The sequence below is a fragment of the Eubalaena glacialis genome, chromosome 15 (genome assembly GCF_028564815.1).
Source record: "Eubalaena glacialis isolate mEubGla1 chromosome 15, mEubGla1.1.hap2.+ XY, whole genome shotgun sequence".
In the NCBI taxonomy this organism is placed as follows: Eukaryota; Metazoa; Chordata; class Mammalia; order Artiodactyla; family Balaenidae; genus Eubalaena; species Eubalaena glacialis.
Genome location: NC_083730.1, coordinates 84,128,528 through 84,154,461, shown reverse-complemented (window position 1 = coordinate 84,154,461; position 25,934 = coordinate 84,128,528). Strand labels below are relative to the sequence as shown.

At 47.3% G+C, this 25,934-nt stretch overlaps 1 protein-coding gene across 1 annotated transcript in view; it reads left to right on the top strand.

The window, feature by feature from the left end:
* The window catches only part of ACAD10 (acyl-CoA dehydrogenase family member 10), a 49,737-nt gene extending 26,291 nt beyond the window's left edge, over positions 1-23,446 (top strand). The window contains exons 10-21 of the mRNA XM_061168974.1: positions 1,819-1,969; positions 3,065-3,210; positions 3,971-4,144; positions 12,818-13,218; positions 16,694-16,834; positions 17,330-17,467; positions 17,591-17,681; positions 18,585-18,743; positions 19,443-19,615; positions 21,391-21,534; positions 22,549-22,626; positions 23,230-23,446. Coding sequence (XP_061024957.1) covers positions 1,819-1,969; positions 3,065-3,210; positions 3,971-4,144; positions 12,818-13,218; positions 16,694-16,834; positions 17,330-17,467; positions 17,591-17,681; positions 18,585-18,743; positions 19,443-19,615; positions 21,391-21,534; positions 22,549-22,626; positions 23,230-23,370 — 1,937 coding nt within the window. The 3' untranslated portion in view covers positions 23,371-23,446. The remainder of the gene's footprint in view (positions 1-1,818; positions 1,970-3,064; positions 3,211-3,970; positions 4,145-12,817; positions 13,219-16,693; positions 16,835-17,329; positions 17,468-17,590; positions 17,682-18,584; positions 18,744-19,442; positions 19,616-21,390; positions 21,535-22,548; positions 22,627-23,229) is intronic.
* The last annotated feature ends 2,488 nt before the right edge of the window (positions 23,447-25,934 follow it).

Here is a 25,934-nt window from a genome sequence, read left to right as displayed (position 1 = left end):
GCTGCTTTGGGGAGGAAGGGCGTTAGTGCCTTGGCAGGCCTGCTCAGGACCAGTGGCCAACAGAGCCAGAGCCGCAGGGACAGCTGCATCTGCTTCCCACGAGAAGAGTGTGTACAGCACTGGGGTGGTGTGTGTGCGTGGGGGGCAGGGGGACATCCTAAATCCATATAGGAGATTTTCCTGAGGGGCTCCTTCTGCAAAGGCTCAGTTCCTGGTGGCCTTTGTATTCAATTTATTATGATAATTTTCAAACTCTAGAAATGTGAAATAGTACAATGAATAACTGTATGCCCACGACTGATTTTAACAATGGTTAACTTTTGCCATATTCCTTTGTATAGCTCTTTCTGTTTCTATCTGCACAATTAACAAAGTTGTAGAGATCCTGGCGCTTGACTCCTAAGAGCTTCAGTACGCATTTCCTACATTTCCTAATAGTAAGGACATCTCCCAGCACCATTATCACACCCAAGGAAATTTACCATTTTCCCAGAATATATAAAACCCAGTCCATATTCAGATTTCCTCATTACCCCCCTTACATCTTTTATAAGTGAGTTTTTTTGGTTGGTTTTCCAAATCGGGATCCGATCGAGGAATCTAGAACAGTCCTCTCACTGTTTGTTTTTTTTTAAAGAATTTTTTACGGGACCAGGTAAGTATATTATAGATTTGTTTTGATTGTTACCTTATGATTTCATTTACTGCTGTCTTCTACTTCCTATAATTCTGAAAACTGGGAGTTAGTTCTAAAGGCTTGATTTGTTTGGGGTTAAATTCCTGTGGGTTTTGATCTCACCTCTCATCCAGCCCTGCTGGATCTTCCGAAGGACAGGTGTCTGGGTGCTCTGAGTGTGCAGTGGACTCCACCGAAGGAGCCCAATCTCTCTATCCTTGTCTTCAAGCTTCTGGGGAACATTTTTCTCTCAGATGAGGGGTGAGGGCTTGACTTACAGCTAGTGGTGTGATGTGTTATCAATTATGAATTGTTTTAATAGTGACAATAATTGTCAATTGACATCTAATAACAGTGACAGTAATAATGGTCATTATTCATTGAGCAGCCTTCTGTGTTTGGCATATTATATATGGACTTCCTTTGGCCTTCACAGTGGTCCTAGGGAATATAGGTGGCAGTACACTCATTGTACAGATGAAGCAATGGAGGCTTAGAGAGGTTAAATTAGTTGAAAAGCTTAACTGTGAGCCAGGCAACTCCAGAACTCCTTCCAGTTTGTGGTCCCAGATATAACTTGCAAGTTCCTCAACTGTGGTAACTCTGGTAGCAAACAACTGAATAATAGCAAATACTCATGTAGTACTTACTACGTGCCAGGAACATTTGCAGGGGCTTTACATATTTTATCCTCCCAACAACTCTATGAGGGCCATCTCATCAATGAGGAAACAAAGGCATAGAAAGGTAAAGTAACCTGCCTGAGATCACACAGAGAATGGCAGAGCTGGGAACCAAACCCAGACCATCCACCCCAGAGTCTGTGCTCTTAGCCAATCACTGTCCTTTAGCCAAGAAGGGATTTATTAAAGGCTGTTAGGAAGCTCATGGGATCTGAGAGGGCCAGGGATCAGGCTCGGAGGCTGTGTGGCTGGGAACAATGCCCAGATCACACAGATCCAGCCAAGATAAAACAGCAGTGGCTTCCAGGTTGAGGGGGCAGGAACATCATGTGGGAAATTCTCTAGTCATGGGAAGAAGATGCCTCAGACATTACAAAGGGTTTCATCGCACTGGTTGATTTTCGAAACCTCTGGAGGTTGTTGAGATGGCACACCATGTTCTAATCCTCTTTCCCTCAGGGGACTATATTGCACGCCAGGTACAGACATGGATCAAGCAGTATCGAGCCTCGGAAACCAGCACCATCCCGCCAATGGAGAGGCTCATCGAGTGGCTGCCCCTCCACTTTCCCAGGCAGCAGCAGACCACAGTGGTGCATGGGGACTTCAGGTCGACTGGGCATGAGGAGGGCTGATACTTAGTTGTGGAAAGTGATGGGAAGGGTATTTGAAGGGGAAATTAAGCAGCTGGTCTTGCCCCAGTTTACAGTTGACAATTATCCACTACACGGGCTCTCCCTGTGCGTGGCCTTTAAGGCAGGGTTTCTCAGCTTTGGCACTATTGACGTTTGGGGCCAGATGATTCTCTGTGATGGGGGGCCTGGCCTGTTGAACAGCAGGAGTTAGTACCACCCCCCGGCTCCGAAGGTACAAGCACGGGCTTCAGTTGTAACGACAACTCCAAAGCTGCGTGGCTGTCAACAGCGACAGCAATGATTTTCCTCATGAGTCTGCAGTCTGGGACGGGATGGCTTGTCTGAGCACTGAGGTCGCTCTCAGGCGGGGGGCCGGAATCACCTGAAGGCTCGCTCACACATCTGCACAAGGGCAGAGGAGAGCTGGGCTCCCTGAGCCTCTCTCTGTGTCTCTGTGGTTTCCCACCTGGTCTTTCCAGTATGGCAGCTTCCAGCTGGACTTCCTACCTAGTGGCTCACGGTTGCAAAGGTGTGTGTTCTGAGGGGAGAGGGCCAGGGGGGAGCTGATCACCTTTTCTGTCCCTGTCTCAGGAGTCATTCAGCACCACTTCCACCTGTATCATAATTGTTAGAAGTGAGATGCTTCCAGGGGTGAAGGATTAGACTCTTTCTTTTGTGGTAGGAGTGTCAAAAAATTGCAGACTTGTTTTAAAACCATCTCAGGAAGGAGTAATTACCAGAACCCAGACATGGTCTCTGTGTGGCGAGGGCCACCTGACCAAAGCTATGGCCCTCAGGAGAGGAATACAGCTGTCCCTCAGCTATCTGCTGAGAGGGGGTGGGGAATTAATGTGCAGGCCCCCTTCCCATTGTCTGCTGGTGTCCCATTGGCTGCTCCCAGCTGAGCCAAACGGCAAGGGAGCTGGTGGATGCAGTCCATGCAGGCTCCCGGGCACATGGGAGGGGTGGGGAGTGCTTCTGAAGGGGTCAGCAGAAGACGCCCAGCACAGAATACACCCTAGCGGTCAGTTTTCTTAGCGCTGTCTCCATCCCTTCTGTGGCTCCTGCAGGCTGGACAACCTGCTATTCCATCCGGAAACGGCCGAGGTGCTTGCCGTCCTTGACTGGGAACTCTCTACCTTAGGCGACCCCCTTGCCGATGTGGCCTCCAGCTGCCTGGCTCACTACCTGCCGTCCAGCTTTCCCATTCAGCCAGGTAGGAACTGCCGCTGGGGGAGTGAGGGATGGAGCCCGCGCTCTTCTCAAAGCTTTTGGGCAGACTATGCTGAAACAGTTTGTGATTGGGCTGCTTCGTGAAATTCAGGTATTGAGTATTTCTTCTACAGCATCATTTTTAATGACAGTATAGGATTTCATTGTTATAGAATTAACTTAATAAGGCATTTGGTTTGATTCCTATTTGGATATCTGTTTCCAGTTTTTGGGTTTTTTTAAAGTATTACCTTCCCTGTGCTTCCACAAAAAAGGCAGTGAGTATCTGTGTAGTAATATCTTTGCCTGTATATAAGTTATACTCCTATGATAAATTCTTGGAACAGAACATATTACATGCTTCTAAACCATCAAAATGTTACAAATGAAGGAAATAGGTAAGATTTTTTATTTGTTGCAGTTATCTTTTTCATAATTTGGCGAGATCTTCTTTGAATACCATTTTTTTAATCAAATGACTGGTAGAAAATAATATGCATCCACCCTGAACTGTGGCCCAGATGGAATTGGAGGCCCCTCATTCCTTCCTTTACTGCCAATTTAGTCTGAAACTTTTAAGAGCCAAATTGTGAATAACAGCTTCATGCCTGGATTCCAGACATCTTGAAATGATGAGCTATAACCCTTTGAACTAGTTGTGAAGCTAATTTCCAAGGGACGAAGTGATTTTCAGAATTCAAATACTTGGAGCCACAGGGGAGCATGGGGTTTTTGCCTAGTCCTGGGTCTGTCTGTCGCTTCAGGTTTGAGTGACAGTGATCTGACTGAGCTGGGAATCCCTACTGCAGAGGAGTATTTCAGGATGTACTGTCTTCACATGGGGATCCGTCCCACTGAGAACTGGAACTTCTACATGGCTTTCTCCTTTTTCCGCATTGCCGCAATCCTGCAGGGAGTCTACAAGCGCTCACTCACAGGTAATGGGGGCCTGGGAGAGCTGGCCTCGGGGTATGAGTCACAGCCAAGGGGCTTCTATCCCTGAAACCCTCTCGTGACCGAACTACAAGATTCAGTTAATTCAACCATTTGTCATTAAGTGTATATCATATATATATATTTCTAAATATCAATATTTAAAACTTTTTAAGTTATTAAAATAAGGCACAAAAATTTTTAAAGTAAAAACATACGTGATAAGAATTCAACCATATAGAAGAATATAAAATTATTTTCCATTCTTCTCAGCACCATTCCTCAAAGATGAAACTACTGTTAAGGGTTTTTGGGTCCCCCAGTTTTTCTGTGTATCTGTCACCTCTCCCTCCCTCTCTCTCTCTCTCTCTCTCTCTCTCTCCAAGTTTTATAAAAATGTGATCATCTTCCATGTATTTTTCAGTACCTTGATTTAAAAATTTTTTATGCTTAAGAATTTCTATGAAATATTTGTATGTGTATATATATATATATGATTACCATATACATGTAACTATAACTTACTATATAGTTACTAGATATTACTATAACTATGTAAGGCAAATTCCTTATTTTTTTCCACTTAATATTTCATTGAGACCTTTCCATGTGAATATGTACAGACTTACATCATTCTTTTTGATTTCTGTAGTACATTCCATTGTATGGATATACTGTAATGTATTTAACCAGTTCCCCTATTGATGTATCTTTGGATTGTTTGCAGATTTTTGCAATCACAGATAGTGGTTGGTGGACATCCTTTCTCACACACATGTGACTAAATCTGAAGGATAAATTCCCAGAGTTAGAATTTCTGGGTTAAAAGTATGTGCATTTAACAATTTTGTAGATGTTGCCAAATTGCCCAGTAAGAGGATCGTAGAAGAAAAGATGACTGTATTTTCTTTGACGGTGCTTTTAAATATATGGTAAAATACTTTATTTAACCAGTGTTTTCTAGACTATATCTTTTAAGTTTGAACTTTTGAGAAGAAAAGTTAAGTATGGCTACTTAGAACTGATGGTTTGATATATACATATGTCACCTATGGAGTGTTCATATATATATGCGAGGATGGCACAATGTTATTAGTTTTAATTCTAAATTCTATAGGGTAGAAATTGAAATAATCTATATCCTAAATTATTTAAGAAAGTAGAAAGACAGATTAAAGTTTGTTTCCTATGTAGAAGGAAGGCAAGTAGAAAGCAAGCAGTTAGAGTCTACCCAAAAGACCTAGAAATACTGACTAAGCCAATAGCATTAAGTACCCCTAATTACCCACATTATAATCTATAAATTCCATTCTCACCAAAAGGAACCAGGACTCCTTGGAGAAAGTGGCTGATTTCAGGTCTAGGGCAAAATATCCACAAGATGAACCTGGAACATCTTGCCGTACCAGAAAGCAAGGAGGTTGTTGAAGATTAAGAGGGTCATATCTAAAGGTCTCAGGAGGCAACTTGAATAGGCTCCCACTTGCTAATGACAGGAAACTTTGAGCACCAGTATGATGATAGCTGAAATGGATGAAACACATCAAATATATTTAAATCCATGAGTAAAGAGTGATACTAAAACAAAGAGACAGTGTCTCACTGGTGACTTTGGAGGTTGGCAGGGAAGCAACCCATTACTCTGAAAATTGGTAAATAAAGGGAAGACAGTCAAGCATTTATCCTGCCTTTCCTATACAAATTACATATCAGGCTAAGCAAATGATTGATGAGAGAAAGTTTCTCTTTAGAGAAGCATCCTGGACCCAATGATAGAATTAGCGTGTCACCAATTTGCCACCCCTACTACATGAATGCATCTGGAAAATAAGCATTAATGGTGCTGAAATCGAGAGAGGCAGCCAGACATTACATACCTCCTGATGCTGCCCTCAAAAGTCGAACCTGGATGTGACCAAGCCTCGAGTGCCAGCCACCAACTTACAGGGAAGAGAGGGTTCAGCGGAGCACATTCAGCAGCACCGCTGAGGCAGAGCCATTCACAAAAATCCAGATTCTGGGAAACTTCACAGGGCAAACAATTCAGTTTCTTCAACAGATAAAAAAGGGGAAAAGATGTTGAAAAGGGAACCTATAGGTTGAACGGGACTTAAAAGATACATTAGCCAAAAATAGTATTTGGACCTTATTCAGATTCCTGTTTGATAAAAGAAATTTTCTGAAAAAAAATTTTTGAGACAGTCAGTGAAAAATGAATTCTGACTGGAGAGTTGATGATATTAAGGAGTCATAGTTAACTGTTGTTTAAGTGTGATAATGGTATTGTTGTGGGTGTTTTTAAGTCTTTGTTTTTAGACATAAATGAAATGTTTATAAGTAAAATGATGTGGTGTTTGGGATTTACTTTAGCAAAATCCAGGGCAGTGGGGGTGGGGAGGGCAGAGGGTGAAATAGGATTGGCCATGCTTTGACGATTGTTGAAACTGAGTGGTAGAAACCTGTAGGTTCATTATATTCTTCTGTCCAGTTTTGTTTGTCTTTGAAATTTTCCGAGATGAAGACTTAAAAGGCACGTAGAAAGAAGCCCAGCAGTGGGTTTGCTAGTACTATGGGGACATCTTAGCTTCGTGGTCATCAATACCTGAGGCTTTCTGGCAGCATGTCGCTCTCAGCCAGGGTGCCAGAATCTTCTGAGAAAGGCAGTTGCAATAGGGGAATTGATCATCCATTCACTCACAAGAGCCTCTCCTAGGCCAGGTACTGTGCCAGGTGTTAGTGGCAATAGAAGGTTGTGATTTTTCCAGAGAAAAATCAGCATCCGGAGAATTTCTACTTTAACCCTCCATGATCTCAATAAGCAGTAATTCCTGGAAATGGTATTTTCTCTTCCTTTGGAGAGTGTCAGCTCTAAGCCAGTATTTCCCAATTTTTGTTATGGTTTTACAGTGAAAGGTAACCAGAAACATTTAATTAAACAGAATGGCTGCTAAGTCCAAACGGTGATGTGCAGGTCTGATTGCCTGTGGGCATTTTCTAGTGGGCAGCCAAGTTCTTGCTGGGTTCTGCTCCAGTGCCTGGGGATAGCTGGATCGATTTTGCCCATTATGTCAATTATATCTCAGTTTTTAAAACAGAATTATTCATTCTAGAATCTCTACACCAATAAACTTTGCCAGATTGTCCTCAAGTTGCCTATCAGGAAGCCCTTTGACAGTTTCCAAGATCCTGTGAGCCACTGGCTTGGCCTCAACTTGTCTTGGCCTCAGAGGCAAAACACGCCACGTGTTTGCCACCACATGGAAAAACAGATGTGCTGTCCTTTCAGGCCTCTGTTCCTCTGACATTGATTGTGCTCTCCCTTCCCTCCTACCTGTAAGGCCAGCAGACATACTGAGGAAGTGCCTTAGTTTTCTTACGTAAAAACAGTGAAGTCAGTTTTTTTAAAGAATACGATAAAATCATTTGATTAGGGAAACAAAAAACTCAGCTCTTTGAACATAAGTATTATTTCTGCGCATTTGTCTTCTTAATTAGCTGTTAAAGTCTTTTTTTTTTTTTTTTAGCAGTTGAGATACTTGGTGTAACCCTGGGAAAGTGGGTTTTGGAGAAGAACAATGTGTTTCAAAGGCATTCTCTCTGTGATGTCATCACAGGAGATTTGGGCTCATCCTTAGGTTGGCAGAGGGATAACAGTGACCAGAGCCTGGGGGCTGATTTACAGTCTGTACCAGCTGACCCCAAGTATCACTTTCCTTCATTAATAAGTGGTTACTGAAGTTTAGGTTTCTTGTAGATGGCTGCTGAAATTCTAGAAGGGAAAAAGTGCTGGTGGCTGCAATTTAGGAAGACGTCATGGATGTGGTCTTTTCTGCTGGGATTACATTTGGGAAAATATATCGGAAGTGATAGCTTTAAATCAACCCAAGCTCATACAAGGGACCTTCCAAGAGACAAAGCAGTACTCTGAGAGCGAGATCCTATTAAGGAGATGAAAATTAAGAAAACACTTTGTTGGGCTTCCCTGGTGGCGCAGTGGCTAAGAATCTGCCTACCAATGCAAGGGACACAGGTTCGTGCCCTGGCCGGGGAAGATCCCACATGCCGCGGAGCAACTAAGCCCGTGCTCCACAACTACTGAGCCTGAGCTCTAGAGCCCGCGAGCCACAACTACTGAGCCCACGTGCCACAGCTACTGAAGCCCGCACGCCTAGAGCCTGTGCTCCGCAACAAGAGAAGCCACGACAATGAGAAACCCGCGCACTGCAACGAAGAGTAGCCCCCGCTCACCGCAACTAGAGAAAGCCCGCGCACAGCAACAAAGACCCAACACAGCCAAAAATAAATAAATAAATTTATTAAAAAAAAACCCAAAACACTTTGTACCCTCTGTTAGAAAAAAAAATCGAGGATTGGTTCAAGATGGCAGAGTAGAAGCACGCGCGCTCACTCCCTCTTGCGAGAGCACTGGAATCACAACTAACTGCTGAACAATCATTGACAGGAAGACATTGGAACTCACCAAAAAAGATATCCCACATCCAAAGACAAAGGAGAAGCCACAATGAGACGGTAGGAGGGGCACAATCACAATAAAATCAAATCCCATAACTGCTGGGTGGGTGACTCACAAACTGGAGAACACTTATACCACAGAAGTCCACCCACTGCAGTGAAGGTTCTGAGCCCCACATCAGGCTTCCCAACCTGGGGGTCTGGCAACGGAAGGAGGAATTCCCAGAGAGTCAGACTTTGAAGGCTAGCGGGATTTGATTGCAGGACTTTGACAGGACTGGGGGAAACAGGGACTGCACTCTTGGAGGGCACACACAAAGTAGTGTGCACATCAGGACCCAGGGGGAAGGAACAGTGACCCCATAGGAGACTGAACCAGACCTACCTGCTAGGGTTGGAGGGTTTCCTGCAGAGGCGGGGGCGGGGGGTGGCTGTGGCTCACCACGGGGACAAGGACACTGGCAGCAGAAGTATTCCTTGGCGTAAGCCCTCCCGGAGTCCGCCCTTAGCCCCACCAAAGTGCCTGTAGGCGCCAGTGCTGGGTCACCTCAGGCCAAACAACCAATAGGGAGGGAACTCAGCCCCACCCATCAGCAGACAAGAGGATTAAAGTTTTACTGAGCTCTGCCCACCAGAGCAACACCCAGCTCTACCCACCACCACTCTCTCCCATCAGGAGGCTGGCACAAGCCTCTTAGATAGCCTCATCCACCAGAGGGCAGACAGCAGAAGCAAGAAGAACTATCATCCTGCAGCCTGTGGAACGAAAACCACATTCACAGAAAGATAGACAAAGTGAAAAGGCAGAGGACTATGTAGCAGGTGAAGGAACAAGATAAAACCCCAGAAAAACAACTAAATGAAGTGGAGATAGGCAACCTTCCAGAAAAAGAATTCAGAATAATGATAGTGAAGATGATTCAGGACCACGGAAAAAGAATGGAGGCAAAGATCAAGAAGAGGCGAGAAATGTTTAACAAAGACCCAGAAGAATTAAAGAACAAACACCTAGAAGAATTGAAGAACAAACAAACAGAGATGAACAATACAATAACTGAAATGAAAAATACACTAGAAGGGATCAATAGCAGAATAACTGAGGCAGAAGAACAGATAAGTGACCTGGAAGACAGAATGGTGGAATTCACTGTCACGGAACAGAATAAAGAAAAAAGAATGCAAAGAAATGAAGACAGCCTAAGAGACCTCTGGGACAACATTAAACACCAACATTCACATTATAGGGGTCCCAGAAGGAGAAGAGAGAGAGAAAGGACCCTAGAAAATATTTGAAGAGATTATAGTCAAAACCTCCCTAACATGGGAAAGGAAATAGCCACCCAAGTCCAGGAAGCACAGAGAGTCCCAGGCAGGATAAACCCAAGGAGAAACACGCCAAGACACATAGTAATCAAATTGACAAAAATTAAAGACAAAGAAAAATTATTGAAAGCAGCAAGGGAAAAACGACAAATAACATACAAGGGAACTCCCATTAGGTTAACCGCTGATTTCTCAGCAGAAACTCTACAAGCCAAAAGGGAGTGACACAATATATTTAAAGTGATGAAAGGGAAGAACCTACAACCAAGATTACTCTACCCGGCAAGGATCTCATTCAGATTCGATGGAGAAATCAAAAGCTTTACAGACAAGCAAAAGCTAAAAGAATTCAGCACCACCAAACCAGCTCTACAACAAATGCTAAAGGAACTTCTCTAAGTGGGAAACATAAGAGAAGAAAAGGACCTACAAAAACAAACCCAAAACAATTAAGAGAATGGTAATAGGAACATATGTATCGATAATTACCTTAAATGTGAATGGATTAAATGCTCCAACCAAAAGACACAGGCTCGCTGAATGGATACAAAAACAAGACCAATATATATGCTGTCTACAAGAGACCCACTTCAGACCTAGGGACATATACAGACTGAAAGTGAGGGGATGGAAAAAGATATTCCATGCAAATGGAAATCAAAAGAAAGCTGGAGTAGCAATACTCATATCAGATAAAATAGACTTTAAAATAAAGAATGTTACAAGAGACAAGGAAGGACACTACATAATGATCAAGGGATCAATCCAAGAAGATATAACAATTATAAATACATATGCACCCAACATAGGAGCACCTCCATACATAAGGCAAATGCTAACAGCTATAAAAGAGGAAATCGACAGTAACACAATAATAGTGGGGGAGTTTAACACCTCGCTTACACCAATGGACAGATCATCCAGACAGAAAATTAATAAGGAAACACAAGCTTTAAATGACACAATAGACCAGATAGATTTAATTGATATTTATAGAACATTCCACCTAAAAGTGGCAGAATACACTTTCTTCTCAAGTGCACACAGAACATTCTCCAGGATAGATCACATCTTGGGTCACAAATCAAGCCTCGGTAAATTTAAGAAAATTGAAATCATATCAAGCATCTTTTCCGACCACAATGCTATGAGATTAGAAATAAATTACAGGGAAAAAAACATAAAAAACACAAACACATGGAGGCTAAACAATACATTACTAAATAACCAAGAGATCACTGAAGAAATCAAAGGGGATATAAAAAAATACCTAGAGACAAATGACAATGAAAAGATGACAATCCAAAACCTATGGGATACAGCAAAAGCAGTTCTAAGAGGGAAGTTTATAGCAATAAAATCCTACCTCAAGAAACAAGAAAAATCTCAAATAATCTAACCTTACACCTAAAGGAACTAGAGAAAGAAGAACAAACAAAACCCAAAGTTAGTAGAAGGAAAGAAATCATGAAGATGAGAGCAGAAATAAATGAAATAGAAACAAAGAAAACAATAGAAAAAAAATCATTATGAATAACAATGTTAAGGGGGGGATATCTTTCCCTTTGATGAGACCTGTACAGTCTGAGTTAGGAGGGGAAAATGTAGCCTAGCCCACTCGTGCTCAGTGGCCCTCACTGTAAGTCTGTGACTCAGGGAAGGGGGTTACCTGATTCCCAACTGGCCCCCCAGGGCCTGGGTCCATACCCAGTACCCAGAAGGTGCCAAGTAAAGACTTGCTGAGGTCCAGTGGGCTGCATTCTCTGCTGTGTAGCAGATGGATCTGGTTCCCAATTTGTAAGGAATAGTGTAATATCTTTAAAACCAAAGCTGCATGAAAATGGTTCTTTTGAGGACTAGCACTTGACCATTGGCAGGAGCCAGAAGTAAAATAGGCCTCTGCAAAGATCCATTTATTGATACAAAGCAAATGAGGAAAACAGTCTCTTTAGAACATGGAAATGCTAAAAATAATCCAGGTGAGCTGACTGAAAAATCCCACTATAAAAAGGCATTATTCACAGTATAAGGAGACACATGGATGGATCCCAGATATACTGAGTGAAAGAAGCCACACTGAAAAGAATATGACATATGTATTTATATGACATTCTGGAAAAGACAAACTACAGGAACATAGATCAGTGTTGTTCCCCAGGGGCAAGGGGAAAGGTTTGACTACAGAGGGACACCATGGAAGTTTGGGGATGATGGGAATATGTGTACTGATCTTGATGGTGGCAGTGGCTGCCTGACTAAGCTCACAGAACTGTACACTTTCTAAAGAGGATGTATGTATACTACATCTTAAATTTTTTCAAAAATCTTTTCTTAAAAAAGTCTTGATGTGTGTATTAAGCAAAGAAGAAAACAGAGCATGACTAGAGTGACTTCTGTGACGCTGATGACAGTGTTGATCTAGACAGAATGGTGCCCAGGAACTAGCCATTAATCCAATCCCCTGTGACACTATTATTATGAATTTCATGGCAGGGCTTCCTATAGCCCAAGGTGACAGCAGAAGTGATTTGGGGAATTCCCAGTTTAATTTAGTTTCTTTAGGAAAAGAAGAGATAAAGAGCAGGGAGCAGGCCCACTGAGTGCAACTTCTGCCCCCAGCCCACTGATGTAAGCTTGGGCGCGTCTCCTCCCTAAAACCTGGATCCTTGTCTGTAAAGTGGGGATTAAAACAGTCGTGTAGCTCCAGGAATTCAATTAGCTATATAATAATGCATGTCAGGCACTTAGCGCTGAGTCTGGTGCATGTCAAGTGCTCAGCAAGTGGTAGTAGCGGCTGATGGAACAACAATACTGTCACATGTTAGCATCACTATTAAGGGTTATTTGGGGGGTACTCACTGGTTTTCTTTGCCTCTGCTTAGGGCATGCAAGCTCAGCTACTGCGGAACAAACTGGAAAGCTGACTGAATTTATGTCTAACCTGGCGTGGGATTTTGCAGTCAAAGAAGGGTTCCGGGTTTTCAAGGAGATGCCAGCCACCAAACCGTTAACAAGGTCCCACCACACACGGGCCAGGCCACAGTCCCTGCCGAGGACCCCAGGCATGAGGAGTTATGTCACCTCGACAGACTCTTCCCCAGCTCGTGTCTCAAAGGGAGCTCTGGTCTTCTCTCCAGAAGGCCTTTCCCCACCAGTCAGGGCGCTGTATCAGCGGCTGAAACAGTTTATGGAGCGGCATGTGTACCCCGCTGAGCCAGAGCTGCAGCATCACCAGGCCTCAGCCGAGAAGTGGACCCCTTCCCCACTGGTCGAAGATCTCAAGGTAAAGCAGCGTTTCGAGATGTGGGGAGACCTCATTAGCAAGGCCCAACCTCAGCTCGTACACTGGCCACATCTGTTCCCTCCCAGTCAGCGAAGAGATGGGAGGGCCGAGTGGAATGATCTCCGCTTTCCACCGTCATTAGAAAGAGCCAGCTCTAGATCACTCATTTTCACTTCATTGCTCTTTCTGTGTGACCGTGTCCCGGCCTCATACTCAGCCAGGCAGAGGAATGCCGTGTCTGTGGTTATAACTCTGAGGCAGGTGGGCGCATTTTATGCATATCTGAATCACGTAAATTTGAAACAAAATGATATAAATTGCATCAATTAAATAAGGCTCTCTTTAAAGAATCCCTAACATCAAAGCTAAAGGGCCAGTATAAACTGTGTTTATGCTCTTGACACACAGTGACACCACTTTAGCTGATAACGGAAATACCTGCTGTTCTTTTTCAGGATTAGTCTTGGCTTGTGTTAGTTCTTAAGTTATTTGAGGTCTTCAGGAGCACATAGTCTGCCTGTGATGCAACCATCACCTACTTTAAAAAGAAATAGCGTTATCTCTTTTTTCCTAGTTACAAACCTATCACAAAGTAACCAGAGTTCAAACATGGCAAGATTAGAAAGAGTTCATGACATAGAAAGAGTTCTCTAAAATTCTCTGCCCTCTGAGCTAATCAATGTCAACAATTTGGTTTATTAGCCTCCCAGCTCTGTTTTCCTATAGCATATTAATATATATTATTATTATTCCTATTGTAATGAAATTGTTTTATACATTTGAATCTCCCACTTGCTTATGTTATTTGATGATGTATCACCTTCCCACATCAGTTCCTGGAGATGGACCCCCGAGAGGACCATATTGCAGGTGCACCATAATTTGTCTACCCTGCCGCTGGCTGAAGGACACTGCGGGGATCTCAGTCTAGGTCACTCTGGTCACTTAAGCAGCAGAGTTTGCAGCTAGCTGCTAACATGGACAGGGAGGCTGAAGAGCCACCTGAAGGAGACAGCAGAGGCCAAGGGAAGGCTGGCTGCAGGGAGCATGGCCAAGGCTGTCACTAGGGCGGCAACCGGGAGGTCTCTGCTGGATGCTTCCTCAGGACTCCAAGATTGAGGTGGGAATTTTCGGCCAGTCAGGTGTAGGTCCCATGCTCGCACCTTGATGCCACCGAAATTTATACAGTGAGAGAGCACCCCAGAATAAGAAGGTGTTGGGGGACTTCCCTGGCGGTCCAGTGGTTAAGACTTTGCCTTCCCATGCAGGGGGTGTGAGTTCAATCCCTGGTCAGGGAGCTAGGATCCAACATGCCTCGTGACCAAAAACCAAAACATAAAAAAAACACCAGAAGCAATATTGTAACAAATTCAATAAAGAGTTTAAGAATGGTCCACATCAAAAAAATCTTAAAAAAAAAAAAAAGAAGGGGTTTGGATCCTGTGCAAGGAAGGTACATTGAATGCTCTCACATGCTTCTGTGTCCATTTACTGTTTCTACAGCATCATTTATTTAAAGTAAAAATACTGGTCTAAGAATGAGGCCATTTTGAGTTTCAATAAATATTGCCAAATTTTCATCAGAAAGGTGCTTACCGATCTGTGCTCCCATTGTTACTGCGTGAAATGCCCTATCCCCCACCTACTGGCCTGCACACTTAATCCTCGCCTGTATGATGTACCCGTGGAGTGCGCAGAAGCATCGGAAAAGCAGACACTCATGTCGCAAACATCTCTAGTCTCTAAAATGAATGCATAGGAAAAACCTAGATTAGGAAACATTCTACTTGTGGTCATACCTAAATGGGAATCATAATGACAACTAAGGTTTTTGGGGAGTGTGGTGAAATTATGGCTCGTGGCTTTTATCCAAAGTGTCATTATTACCCATAAATGAGAAGTATTTGACTTTTACACGGCATCTCACAAATCCTGTGAGGTAAGCATTAAGAACCTCAATTTAAAGATAAGGAATTGAATTTGTCCAGGGACACAGCTAGAAATAATAGCACCTGGACTCAATCCAGATCTTCTGGGCTCAAATCTGTGGGTTTTTCCCCTCCCACAAGGAGATGATTATATTTATTCCCTTATTCTTCCTCCTCTCAGAACTCCCTTGCTTCCCTTCCTACTTTTCCCTTCCCTTCCTGATTTATTTGTTCCAGTTAATCTGTCCTTCTTCTCCTTGGTTGCTGCACTCTGAGCTAATTAGCTTAACACAGCAATGAGCCGAGTGTATGTGCTGATTCTAGAAGTACATGTCCTAGAGACCAGGCCCAATGTAATGGAAAAGTCAGCCAGCTGGTCACCTCCCAGTGCGAAGAATATCCATCATCACTAATATTTAGTACAGCCCCCAGCTTCTGAGTCCGGCACTTTATATTCTGTGTGTTACCTCATTTCATCTCCCCAGCCACCCAGTGAGGTGGGTGTTGTGGATACTGGTTGGCTGCCTAGAGACTCTTCCCCTTTCTTTGGGTAGCAGCACCCCAGTTTCATTTGGGGGCCTCCCTCCCCACCTTTGGACACAGTCTGGCAGAGCTGTCAGTCCAGGTGCCAACCCAGCCCCCCCGGCCAGGAAGTGGGCATGTTGAGCCAAGCTAGGCCAGCGGGCTGTCCCTTCCTGCAACTGAAAGAGTAAACAGTGTTTTCAAGAGAGAAAACAGCTGGCACTCCCTCATTGCACAGCAGGGCTGCAGAGTGTCTGTCCTAAGCTGTGCTGCCTGGGCTCCCGTCCATTTCTGAGCCTCCTTCTCTAATCTGAGCTCCTGATAACCTTCCCACGCGGTTCCTTTTTCCCATCACTTAATCACCGTCCACCCCTGCTCACTCAGTAGCCGTGACTGATAGCGTGGGTGGTGACATCCCGTTTCACGGATGAGGAAACTGCCACGTGGAGCTCTCCGGTATCTTGCCCAAGGTCTCCCAGCAGGTGTGGTGGGGCACGGTCTGAACCAAGCAGTGTGACTCAGGGCCTGGGCTCCTGACCCCCAGGCTAGACTTCCTAGTTTCCATGTTGGGAGCTACGTTCAGAAACCCAGAGTTACTTTCCCAGGAACAAAGTTGTGCCTCATAAAGGAAGCTGGATCAGGGGATGTCCTTGGGCACCTCATCAAAGCAGCTGAGGCTGCCGCCAACTGTCCTAGGCTGGGTCCCCGCAGGCTCACTAAAGGACCCTTCACTCTCTTGTGCTCATGGAGTGAGTTCTAAGCTGCATCGTGGCGACAGTAGTGATGCTAACAGTGATGGAGGTGGTGTACGTAGGGCGCCTGGGATGCGGACACCGGGGAAGTGAACTGATTGCCACAGTCACTGTTAGGACTGGGCTGTCTCCAGGCACCCTCATATTCTCCTCCCACAGATCTGCAGGGTTTGTATCCAGCCCGATGGTTTGGACTGGCCTCGTTATTTTCCGCGGGACAAAATGAAATGAAATCACCCTCTGTGGATCCCTGACTTCTTTTTCCCGCGATAGGAGAAAGCCAAGGCCGAAGGACTTTGGAACCTTTTTCTACCCGTGGAGACTGATCCCGAGAAAAAATACGGAGCAGGGCTGACCAACGTAGAGTACGCACATTTGTGTGAGGTCATGGGCACGTCTCTGTATGCTCCCGAGGTACCTTCTTCAATGTCTTTCTCAGCATGGGAGGAAATCCTCGTCCTCCACACGAGTTCAGCCACCCTCCTGGGCCGATGGGGTTCCCTGCAGCTGCACTGGACTCAGGAGCACTGATGCAAACTCAGACTTCTTATGGGGGAGGACACTGTGGGCAGGTGGCTGGAGCCAGAGCAAGAAAGCAGCTTGGGGTGGGCATCTACTCGGGAAGTTAGGGCCCAGGTGAGCACGGCCTGGCTGGCTTCCATGGGCCCCAGCCCACCAGCTCCACTCTCCTTTCTCTCCCCCAAGGAGCTCCGTGGTTGAGCTTCAGGGGCTCTGAGCTGCTATATTCAGAATGTCGTGGGTCTTTGCATTTCCTTGGGGAGAGGAAGGACTTTCACGCGGGTGTCAGAGGGCCTGTGACTTGGAAGGAGCCCGGGTCCATGCTTCTGGGGTGTTTGAAGTTTTGAATATGGATGTGGGAGTCACCCTTCTGCTTTTTCTCCTTTCCAGATCTTTAACTGTTCTGCTCCAGACACAGGGAACATGGAACTTCTGGTGCGATACGGCACCGAGGAGCAAAAGGCCCGCTGGCTGATTCCGTTGCTGGAGGGAAAGGCGCGCTCCTGTTTTGCTATGACTGAGCCCCAGGTACCTTGCTTGGGTCACCCACAGGTACTCCTTCTCATCAGGCCAGACCCTTGCCCGACCCCATCTGGGCTCTGCCATCAGGGACTGCAGGCCCAGCTCTAATCAGAATGTGCTGTCACTCAGGTTGCCTCCTCAGATGCCACCAACATTGAGTCTTCCATCCGAGAGGAGGATGGCTTCTATGTCATAAATGGTCACAAGTGGTGGATCTCAGGTATTTGGCCTGAAATTCATTTTTCAATCACACTTATGTGGGTCTGCATTGGTAAGCATGTCTTCTCTGCCCTGCTGTTGTCTGAGAAACTGTGGGAGGGACTAGCTTCATTTCCATTTGATGCAAAGGAGATTCTGTGTCTGTTCTCAGAAAAGGCAGCAAACCCTGGGAGAACCAGAGGTTCTACCTGGGTTACCAGGTGACCCCACGTGACAGTTCCAGGAATCTCTCCTTCACTTCTCTCTCTCTTGGCTCTGCTGTGGGCATCTCCCTTTGGAAAGGCAGGAGGTCACTTCCTTGGTGGCTTCCCCGTGCTGTGAGGTCAGGTGTGCCACAGCAGAAGGGCTGGTCGTTATCCTGTTGTTCACCAGGCGTTAACTCTGCAGGGCTCTCCATACGTGCTAGGTCCCCACCCCTCCCCGGAGGGTCCGTGTTATTATCCCCATGTTACAGAGAAGGAAACTAGGACGGAGAAGTGACTTGAGTCACTTGCCTAAGGTATTTGCCCCCACTCGCAAGTAGGGAACCCAGAGTTCAAGGCTGGCCTGATTCTGAAGCCTGTGCCCAAAGCCATCATGTTTCCACTGCCTGTGGGAACAAAGCAGAACAGGCTGCCAGTAATAAAGAAGCAGTTTTCAGCTTCTTGTCTCCAAATTATATTTTCAACTTGACCTGGTGCTTTAAAAAAAAACTGCTGTTAGCATGTTGGATTCCTTCCTCACTGGGACAGAAACCAGTTGCTCTTACTGCTGGTCAAGGGCCTACACGTCCTCATCTGATCATGTGAAGTCTTAAAGGCCCTCTCTGCTCACTGGCTTCGGCTTCCCTGGGCCAGGACTGTGTGTTTATGGAGATGTGATGGCCCTCGCGTCAGATGATGGGGTCTCTCTCTTTTCCTGGCAGGCATCCTGGATCCTCGCTGCCAGCTCTGCGTGTTTATGGGAAAAACAGACCCACATGCCCCACGCCACCAGCAGCAGTCCATGCTCTTGGTTCCCATGGATACCCCGGGGATAAAAATCATCCGGCCTCTGACGGTGTATGGGCTGGAGGACGCACCAGGTTGGCCCCCCAGGAGCAGCTCGCCTCTCTGTGCGGGTCTGGGTCTGGGCCTGGGGAAAAGGCTTTGGGCAGCACTTCCACTGCAGGAAGTAACATCTGTAAGGGTATGATGACATTTGGAAGGCCATGTGCTCCTGCATTTCACTTCCATCCATGAGTATCAACCATGCAGGCAAATTTCAGACAGGCATTTATCCCTTTATTTTTTTTCTCTTCCATCCTTAGAAGATAAGCCAGACTCTGTGAGGTAAGGAGGCCACAGAGGACAGAGCAGGAGGCAGGAAGTGCCCTCCAGACCTTCTCTTCTAGACCCCAGGGTGGACAGCCGACCTCCAGGCCTGGAAGTCCTCTCACAGGGCCTCTTTCTCTCTGCTGATGAAGTTCACATCCTGCCTTGGGTGTTTCTGTAGGATCACTACATTGTTAGAGTCACATACCGCTAGGGAGTTTCAGCTTAAGGCAGAATCATGTTTTATAAAAGGAATGCCAAACTATTCATTTGATATTATAAATCAGTGATTATTTCCCATCTTTAATAGACTCCTTCCTTCCTTCCCTCCCTCCCTGTTCAACCATGTTCCAGTTAGAAGGCTACAAAAGGGCAGGAGATGAGATAAACTCATTGCCAGCAGATGAGATAAACACATCTGAGGAAAACAAGTAGGCAGATGGCTCAGGGGTACCCTTTGGGTCTTTCAGGTGGCCACGGCGAAGTCCTGTTTGAGCAGGTGTGCGTGCCCAAGGAGAACATGGTCCTGGGCCCTGGCAGAGGCTTCGAGATCGCCCAGAGCCGACTGGGTCCTGGCAGGATCCATCACTGCATGCGGCTGATCGGGTACTCTGAGAGGGCGCTGGCGCTCATGAAGGCCCGAGTGAGTACTTCCCTTTGCGACTGTCTCTGTACCAGAACGACCCATCTGTTTTCCTATCAAACTTCAAGTCCTAACTTTTCTGAGAGCAGACTTAGCAGGTGAAGCAAGGTGATGTTCTTTACAAGAAGCTGTGTCCCTGTCTTTGCTTTGCATCTACTACTTTGCTGAAGTTTCAAATTCAGAGCAGAATGGGCCTCACTCTGTCGAGGAGACCAGAAGGAAAAGGCCAGGCTCTGTAGCAGCAGCGGACAAGGTTCCGAGGTCCACAGGGTCATGGTCTACTGATGACCATTCCTGCTACCAGGTCATCTTTAAAAATCAGATACCATGGAGAACCTAGGGTTCCAGCGTTCAGCCCTGCACCATCCTCCTCCCCCAGCACATCCAAAACTTTATTCTTCTTTGACCCCCTCAAAGGTTGCAAGCCCACACAAAAGAAAGCTCTTGCTGGCAATGGTAATTCAAATTGGTGATATCAATTTCACAAAGATGAAGCAAACCCTTAAGCCTCCAAAATATCTCACAAAACACTGTCCAAAGAACAGAGATGGTCCGGTGTGCATAGATTACTGAGCAAACCTGAGATTCAACCTTTTTAGTTGAGACCGACTAGTTTTTTGGTTTTTGGGTTTTTTTGTTTTTTTTGTTTTTAAAGAAAATGCTCCTTTCTTAAGAGCTCAGGTATAGTCTCCAGTCCCATCCTGCAGAGCAGTTTGACTGTACGTGTCAGAAGTCTTAGAAGGTACCATAGTATTGACGTGGCCGTTCCACTCATAGGACTTGGTCTCAGGAGAGTAATTAGATTTAATACTAGGAGGTTCACCACAGCCATGACTATAATACGTTGGAAACAACCTATAAGGCTAACAACTGGGGCCTGGTCAGGTAATCCTGGTTATGGGCATGCAGTGAAATTCCAAAATGATGCTGTAGAAATCTATTTCTTGATATATAGAGAGGTGCTCTTAATGAAAAAAAAAAAGCAGGCTACAAAGCATTATAAAGAGTATGACTCCATATTTTTGTAAAAAATGCATATGTATGTCTATGCATACAAAAAGGTATCCACCAAATATTAAGTGTGACTAGATGATGGCATACCAGGCGTTTATGTTTTTTCTTTTTTTTTTTTGTCTGAAAATGGATACATTTTCTGCCATGAGTAATATTATTTGTGCCATTGTTTTTAGTTAAAAAAAAAAAAGGGGGTGGGGGATAGGTCCCTTATAAGTTTTTCTGATTGCTTGTAACTTTCAAAGACTGTAGAATCCCCACTGCAATAACAGTTGCCCAAGAGGGGGGTCTGGCACCCAGACTTTGCTCCTGAGGGCACCCCAGGACGTGAAGCAGGCCCTGCTGTCAGCAGAGGGCACCCTCCCCCGCCTGTGTGAGGTGCCCACAGGCACTGCCTAGTTCCCAGAGTAGCCCTGGGCCAGAGGCGGCTCAGATCAAGCACTGTCCCTGCCTGGCAGCCGAGCCTGCCCAGAAGGAGCAGAATGGCTGGAGTAAAGGGGTTCCCGGAGGTAATTTGTGCAGCCACCACGTTGACTAGCTCCGCGGTGCCCACAAACGTTGTCTGCTTCTGGCTCTTCTCCCTGGGAGTTTCCAGTGGCTGGAGAGCTGGCAAAGTGGCACCTGAGCTGCACGGTCCCGCTTCTGCCCTCCTTCTGCCCCCCTTCTGCCCCCCTTCCCCTCCAGCCCTCTCCTGTGTGCTTCACCCACCTCCTCTGCAGGGCACAGCCCCGTGCCTCCCGTCTTGTCTCCTGTGTCCACAGGCGAAGTCCCGCGTGGCCTTCGGGAAGCCCCTGGTAGAGCAGGGCACGGTCCTGGCAGACATTGCCCAGTCCCGAGTGGAGATCGAGCAGGCCCGGCTGCTGGTGCTGAAAGCTGCCCATGTCATGGACATGGCGGGAAATAAGGTAGGAGGCCGAGGGGCCTCACAGAGCACAGGTCCTGAGGTCGCGGTGAGGGACGCAGGCCCGGGAATCTCTAGATGCTGACTCTTCCCCCCGCCCCCCCCCACTCAGCAAACCATGGAGAAAGCGCCTGGCTCCTTGACATAAATAAGTTTGCTTCAACTCTCCTTGGGACTACTTGGGCAGCTTTTCAAAAATGGAAAAGGTACAATAAAAGAAGACTGAACTTTCTGTCTTACTGACCCAGTGACCTTCTGGGTTCAAGACAGTGGACCTGACAGGGCCACAGGGCCCCAGACTGAGCTACGGCCCCACCTGGACTTCCAGGCATCCAGCAAACTAAGAGTAAGCCATGGAGTTAGCCAGAAGAGAAGCTTTATTTTCAAGTGTGACATTATTCTTTAAACGGCTCTTTTTGAGGGCCTCTGATAGCCAGGTACGATGCCATGCTGACCCCTGCCTTCTCCATCTCTCCATGGGGCCTCCACCCCTTAGCCGAGAGGCCTCGGTAGCAGTGGGTTGACCCAGGCTCAAGTTCCCTGTTTCTTGGCACTCTAGTGCCGGGTATGAGGGCTCTCAGGGGCTTCGATTAAAATCCCAGACTGAGGGCAGATCGTTGCAGCTCAATTCCCCAGAGCCCTGGCTGGCCTTGCTCCCCTTACCCTTTGGAAACAGAGCTGACCGTGACCCTGAAAGAGGCACAAGCCACTCACTACTCTGCCCTGTGTGTGTGCTGGCGATGCTGCCCGTCACCTGGGAAGACGCCCAGAGTCTTTCCTTGACCAGACAGCCACCCACACTGCACAACATCCCGAGTCCCTTCCTAGTCACCCCGCTGCCCCCTCCACCCCCGTCAGTGCTGGGCAGGGACCACGCACCAGGCAAGGCTTGTGGTCCAGCGGGACCTCAGCCTCTGTTCTGAACTATTGTTTCTACTCCTCCCTGTGAAACTGATCGTTCTTCCAAGTGTTCAGCCCTGGGGTCTGCCCTCCTAACCACACCTCCTCTCCCTTGCAGGCTGCAGCTTTGGATATTGCCATGATTAAAATGGTGGCCCCGTCCATGGCCTACCGAGTGACTGATCGTGCTATTCAGGTGAGCACAGATGATGGGTCACTGATTCGTCTGAATCATTTACAACAGATGCAAAACTCCCTCTCCTTCAGCTGCCCAACCTCCTGTAAACTAATAGCCGCCCTTTGTCGCACACTCACCACATGTGACTTTCCTTTTCCTCCTCAGTACAACCCTATGAGGGGTTCTATTCCTACCTTCATTTTGAATATGTGGAAACAGAAGCAGAGGAAAGTGAAGTGACTTGTCCAAGGTCACTCAGCTTGAAAGGAGCTGAGCTCAGATTTGGGGAACCTAGGTCCTTCTTACACCAGGCCCAGCCTCCTAACCATGCAGGGATGCCTCCTTCCCAAATCTCAATCCCTGGCCCCAACAGAGGGATTTCCCGATGGCAGAAGTCACCTAGCAGAGCAGACATGGGGAGTCTGGCATCCCTGGGATGGCAAGTGCGGCCCCACCTGAAGTCTTCCAGAACATCGTTATCACACAGGTGTCAGGGGACAAGCTTGGGAAGGTGGCTGTTATGAGCTGTTCTGAGATCTTAGGAGCAGGCACTTGTTCCTGGGGCTCTCAGGGACGAGGGCTCACCCAGGGCTTCCTCCCCTCCTGCCCTGTGTCTGCCAGGCCTTCGGAGCAGCAGGGCTGAGCAGCGACTACCCACTGGCTCAGTTCTTCACCAGGGCTCGAGCCCTGCGCTTTGCCGACGGCCCCGATGAGGTGCACAGGGCGGCAGTGGCCAAGATGGAGCTGAAGCGCTGCAGTTAGACCTGCAGGACTGCAGGAGCCACATCGTCCCTGTCAGGCCTATGGTGCCCAAAACTTTAAATGATGTGCTTTGAAAGACCTGGTATGTGTGATTCTTGCACCCTGCCTGGCAGCTCTGTCCTTCCATCCTTATTGTGAACTCAGCCTCGGTGGGTGCGCACAGAAGACACTTCTGTAAGAAGCCTGGAGTTGCCTGTTTCAGGCAAGGAGGCAGGGGATTAGCTGAGAGCTGAGGGGGTTTCAGTACATAGCCTGGAGAGCTGGTCTTCAGTTCAGGTGCTGGGATGGGCAGCCAGGCCCCCTTCTCTCTGGCTGTGGTGCGTAAAGGCTGTGGGACTCTGCACGAATGTTAGGAGTCCTGCTGGGGTGGTGTGCCTGTGCTTGCTCCCAATGTGGGGCCTCCTGCTCCGTGCCTCCCCACCCCCGCTCCCAGCTGATGGCTGCAGCCTACAGACCCAGGGCGGGAGTGCTCCTGGGAAAAAGGAATGAAACCCAAATCATGAAGCCACTGCCATCTGATTTTTTTCCTTTGAATGTCCAAAACACAGAACACTGAGGTGTTATTTTGGAAAGGGACTTTGGAAACATGAAAGAACAAGAAAATATACCTCAGAGACATCATGAATGTTCTATATCATACAAAGAGAATGGAGAATGAAGGCTCACACTTTAGCTCCTCTGTCTCAGTACGTCAGTTGCCTCCTCATAATTGTGTTTACACAAGATCCTGCCCAGTGCATCGGCCCACCCAAATGCATGGAGGGCACAGACACGGTGACCCCTGGTCAGTCCCGAATCAGCCGCCTCACAGCTGCTCATGTAAAGGTCAGCAAAGGACCATGGCTTTCTGGTGTGTGAGGCCCACTCCTCCATCTGCTCTATAGTCAGAATGTTTGCGGGGAGGGCAGGTGGTGGGCAACATGCAATTACAACTCAGAGGGCAGTACTCTCCCTGCAGAGAAAGGTGGACATACTCACTCACTTGAGGTCTGAGCGCGTCAAGGAATGGGTGTCCCGTGAGCCCAGGTGGCAGTCAGAGATAAGCCACTGGCTGTTAGGACCTGGACTGCTAATCTCATGATTTGGGATGATGTGGCCACCAGCTGCCCATTTCAGGTCAGACCAGATGGGCAGGGACCGTCGTCCCAGCGTCTGCTGCATTGCAGACTTGACCCCCTTGAGGGAACTGCTTTAACGGAGAGAGTGCCCACCTGCTGCAGTCATGGCCACACACCTTCAGGGTACTGGGGAGTCGTGGGGGGCTTGTGAAAGGGCTCCCCAGATATTCTCGCCCCAGTGGTCTGGGGAGGCAGGCCCTCCTCTACTGCTTGTTGTTCACGAAAGGTAAAGTTAAATTCAGACACCCCCAGTGAATTGCTGTCACACCAGCCACACTGGCAAACAACCTTTTGCAAACTCGGGCAGGGTTCTAGCATCCTGACTTCTTGCTTCAAGCCTTAGGAAGGAGGAGGATTGAAAAAGGAAGTGCTTGGCTGGTGGCCCGCTGTATCACGTGGCCCTCAGCTTTGTTAACCTTGCTTGTTAAGTAGAGCAGCTGCAGGGATGAAAATAGAAGCCATGCAGTGGAGCAACCCCACGTCTCCCTCAGATACTGTGCTGCAAAGGGGGGGAGGCCCTGGGGTGGTAGAGTGGACGCTGCCTGAAGGATGCGAGTCACAGAGTTGTGGCCTCCAGCAGTCCCTCATCCAGGGTCTCCCATTCGGTGAAATAATTCCACTCCCTGCTGTCAACTGCACCCGAATTCTGGGCCAGGCACTGGTCTCGGCCTTGGGGAATGTGCAAAAAAACACAGGCCAAGTTGCCATTATCAAGGGGCCCACATCTCAAGTGGGGGATGGTGGTGAGTGTCTGAGACCATGGTGAGTGACATGGGTGCTGTGCTGGGTGACTGATGAGTGACGTGCTGTGGTGGGTGACTGATGAGTGACGAGGGTGCTGTGGCGGGTGACTGATGAGTGAGGAGGGTGCTGTGCTGGGTGCTGTGGTGGGTTATTGATGAGTGATGTGGGTGCTGTGCTGGGTGACTGATGAGTGACGAGGGTGCTGTGGTGGGTGATTGATGAGTGACGTGGGTGCTGTGCTGAGTGATTGATGAGTGACGAGGGTGCTGTGCTGGGTGCTGTGGTGGGTGATTGATGAGTGACGTGGGTGCTGTGGTGGGTGATTGATGGGTGACGTGGGTGCTGTGCTGGGTGACTGATGAGTGACGAGGGTGCTGTGGTGGGTGACTGATGAGTGACGTGGGTGCTGTGCTGGGTGATTGATGAGTGACGTGGGTGCTGTGCTGGGTGATTGATGAGTGACGTGGGTGCTGTGCTGGGTGACTGATGAGTGACGAGGGTGCTGTGGTGAGTGACTGATGGGTGACGAGGGTGCTGTGCTGGGTGATTGATGAGTGACGTGGGTGCTGTGCTGGGTGATTGATGAGTGACGTGGGTGCTGTGCTGGGTGATTGATGGGTGACGTGGGTGCTGTGCTGGGTGATTGATGGGTGACGTGGGTGCTGTGCTGGGTGATTGATGAATGATGAGGGTGCTGTGCTG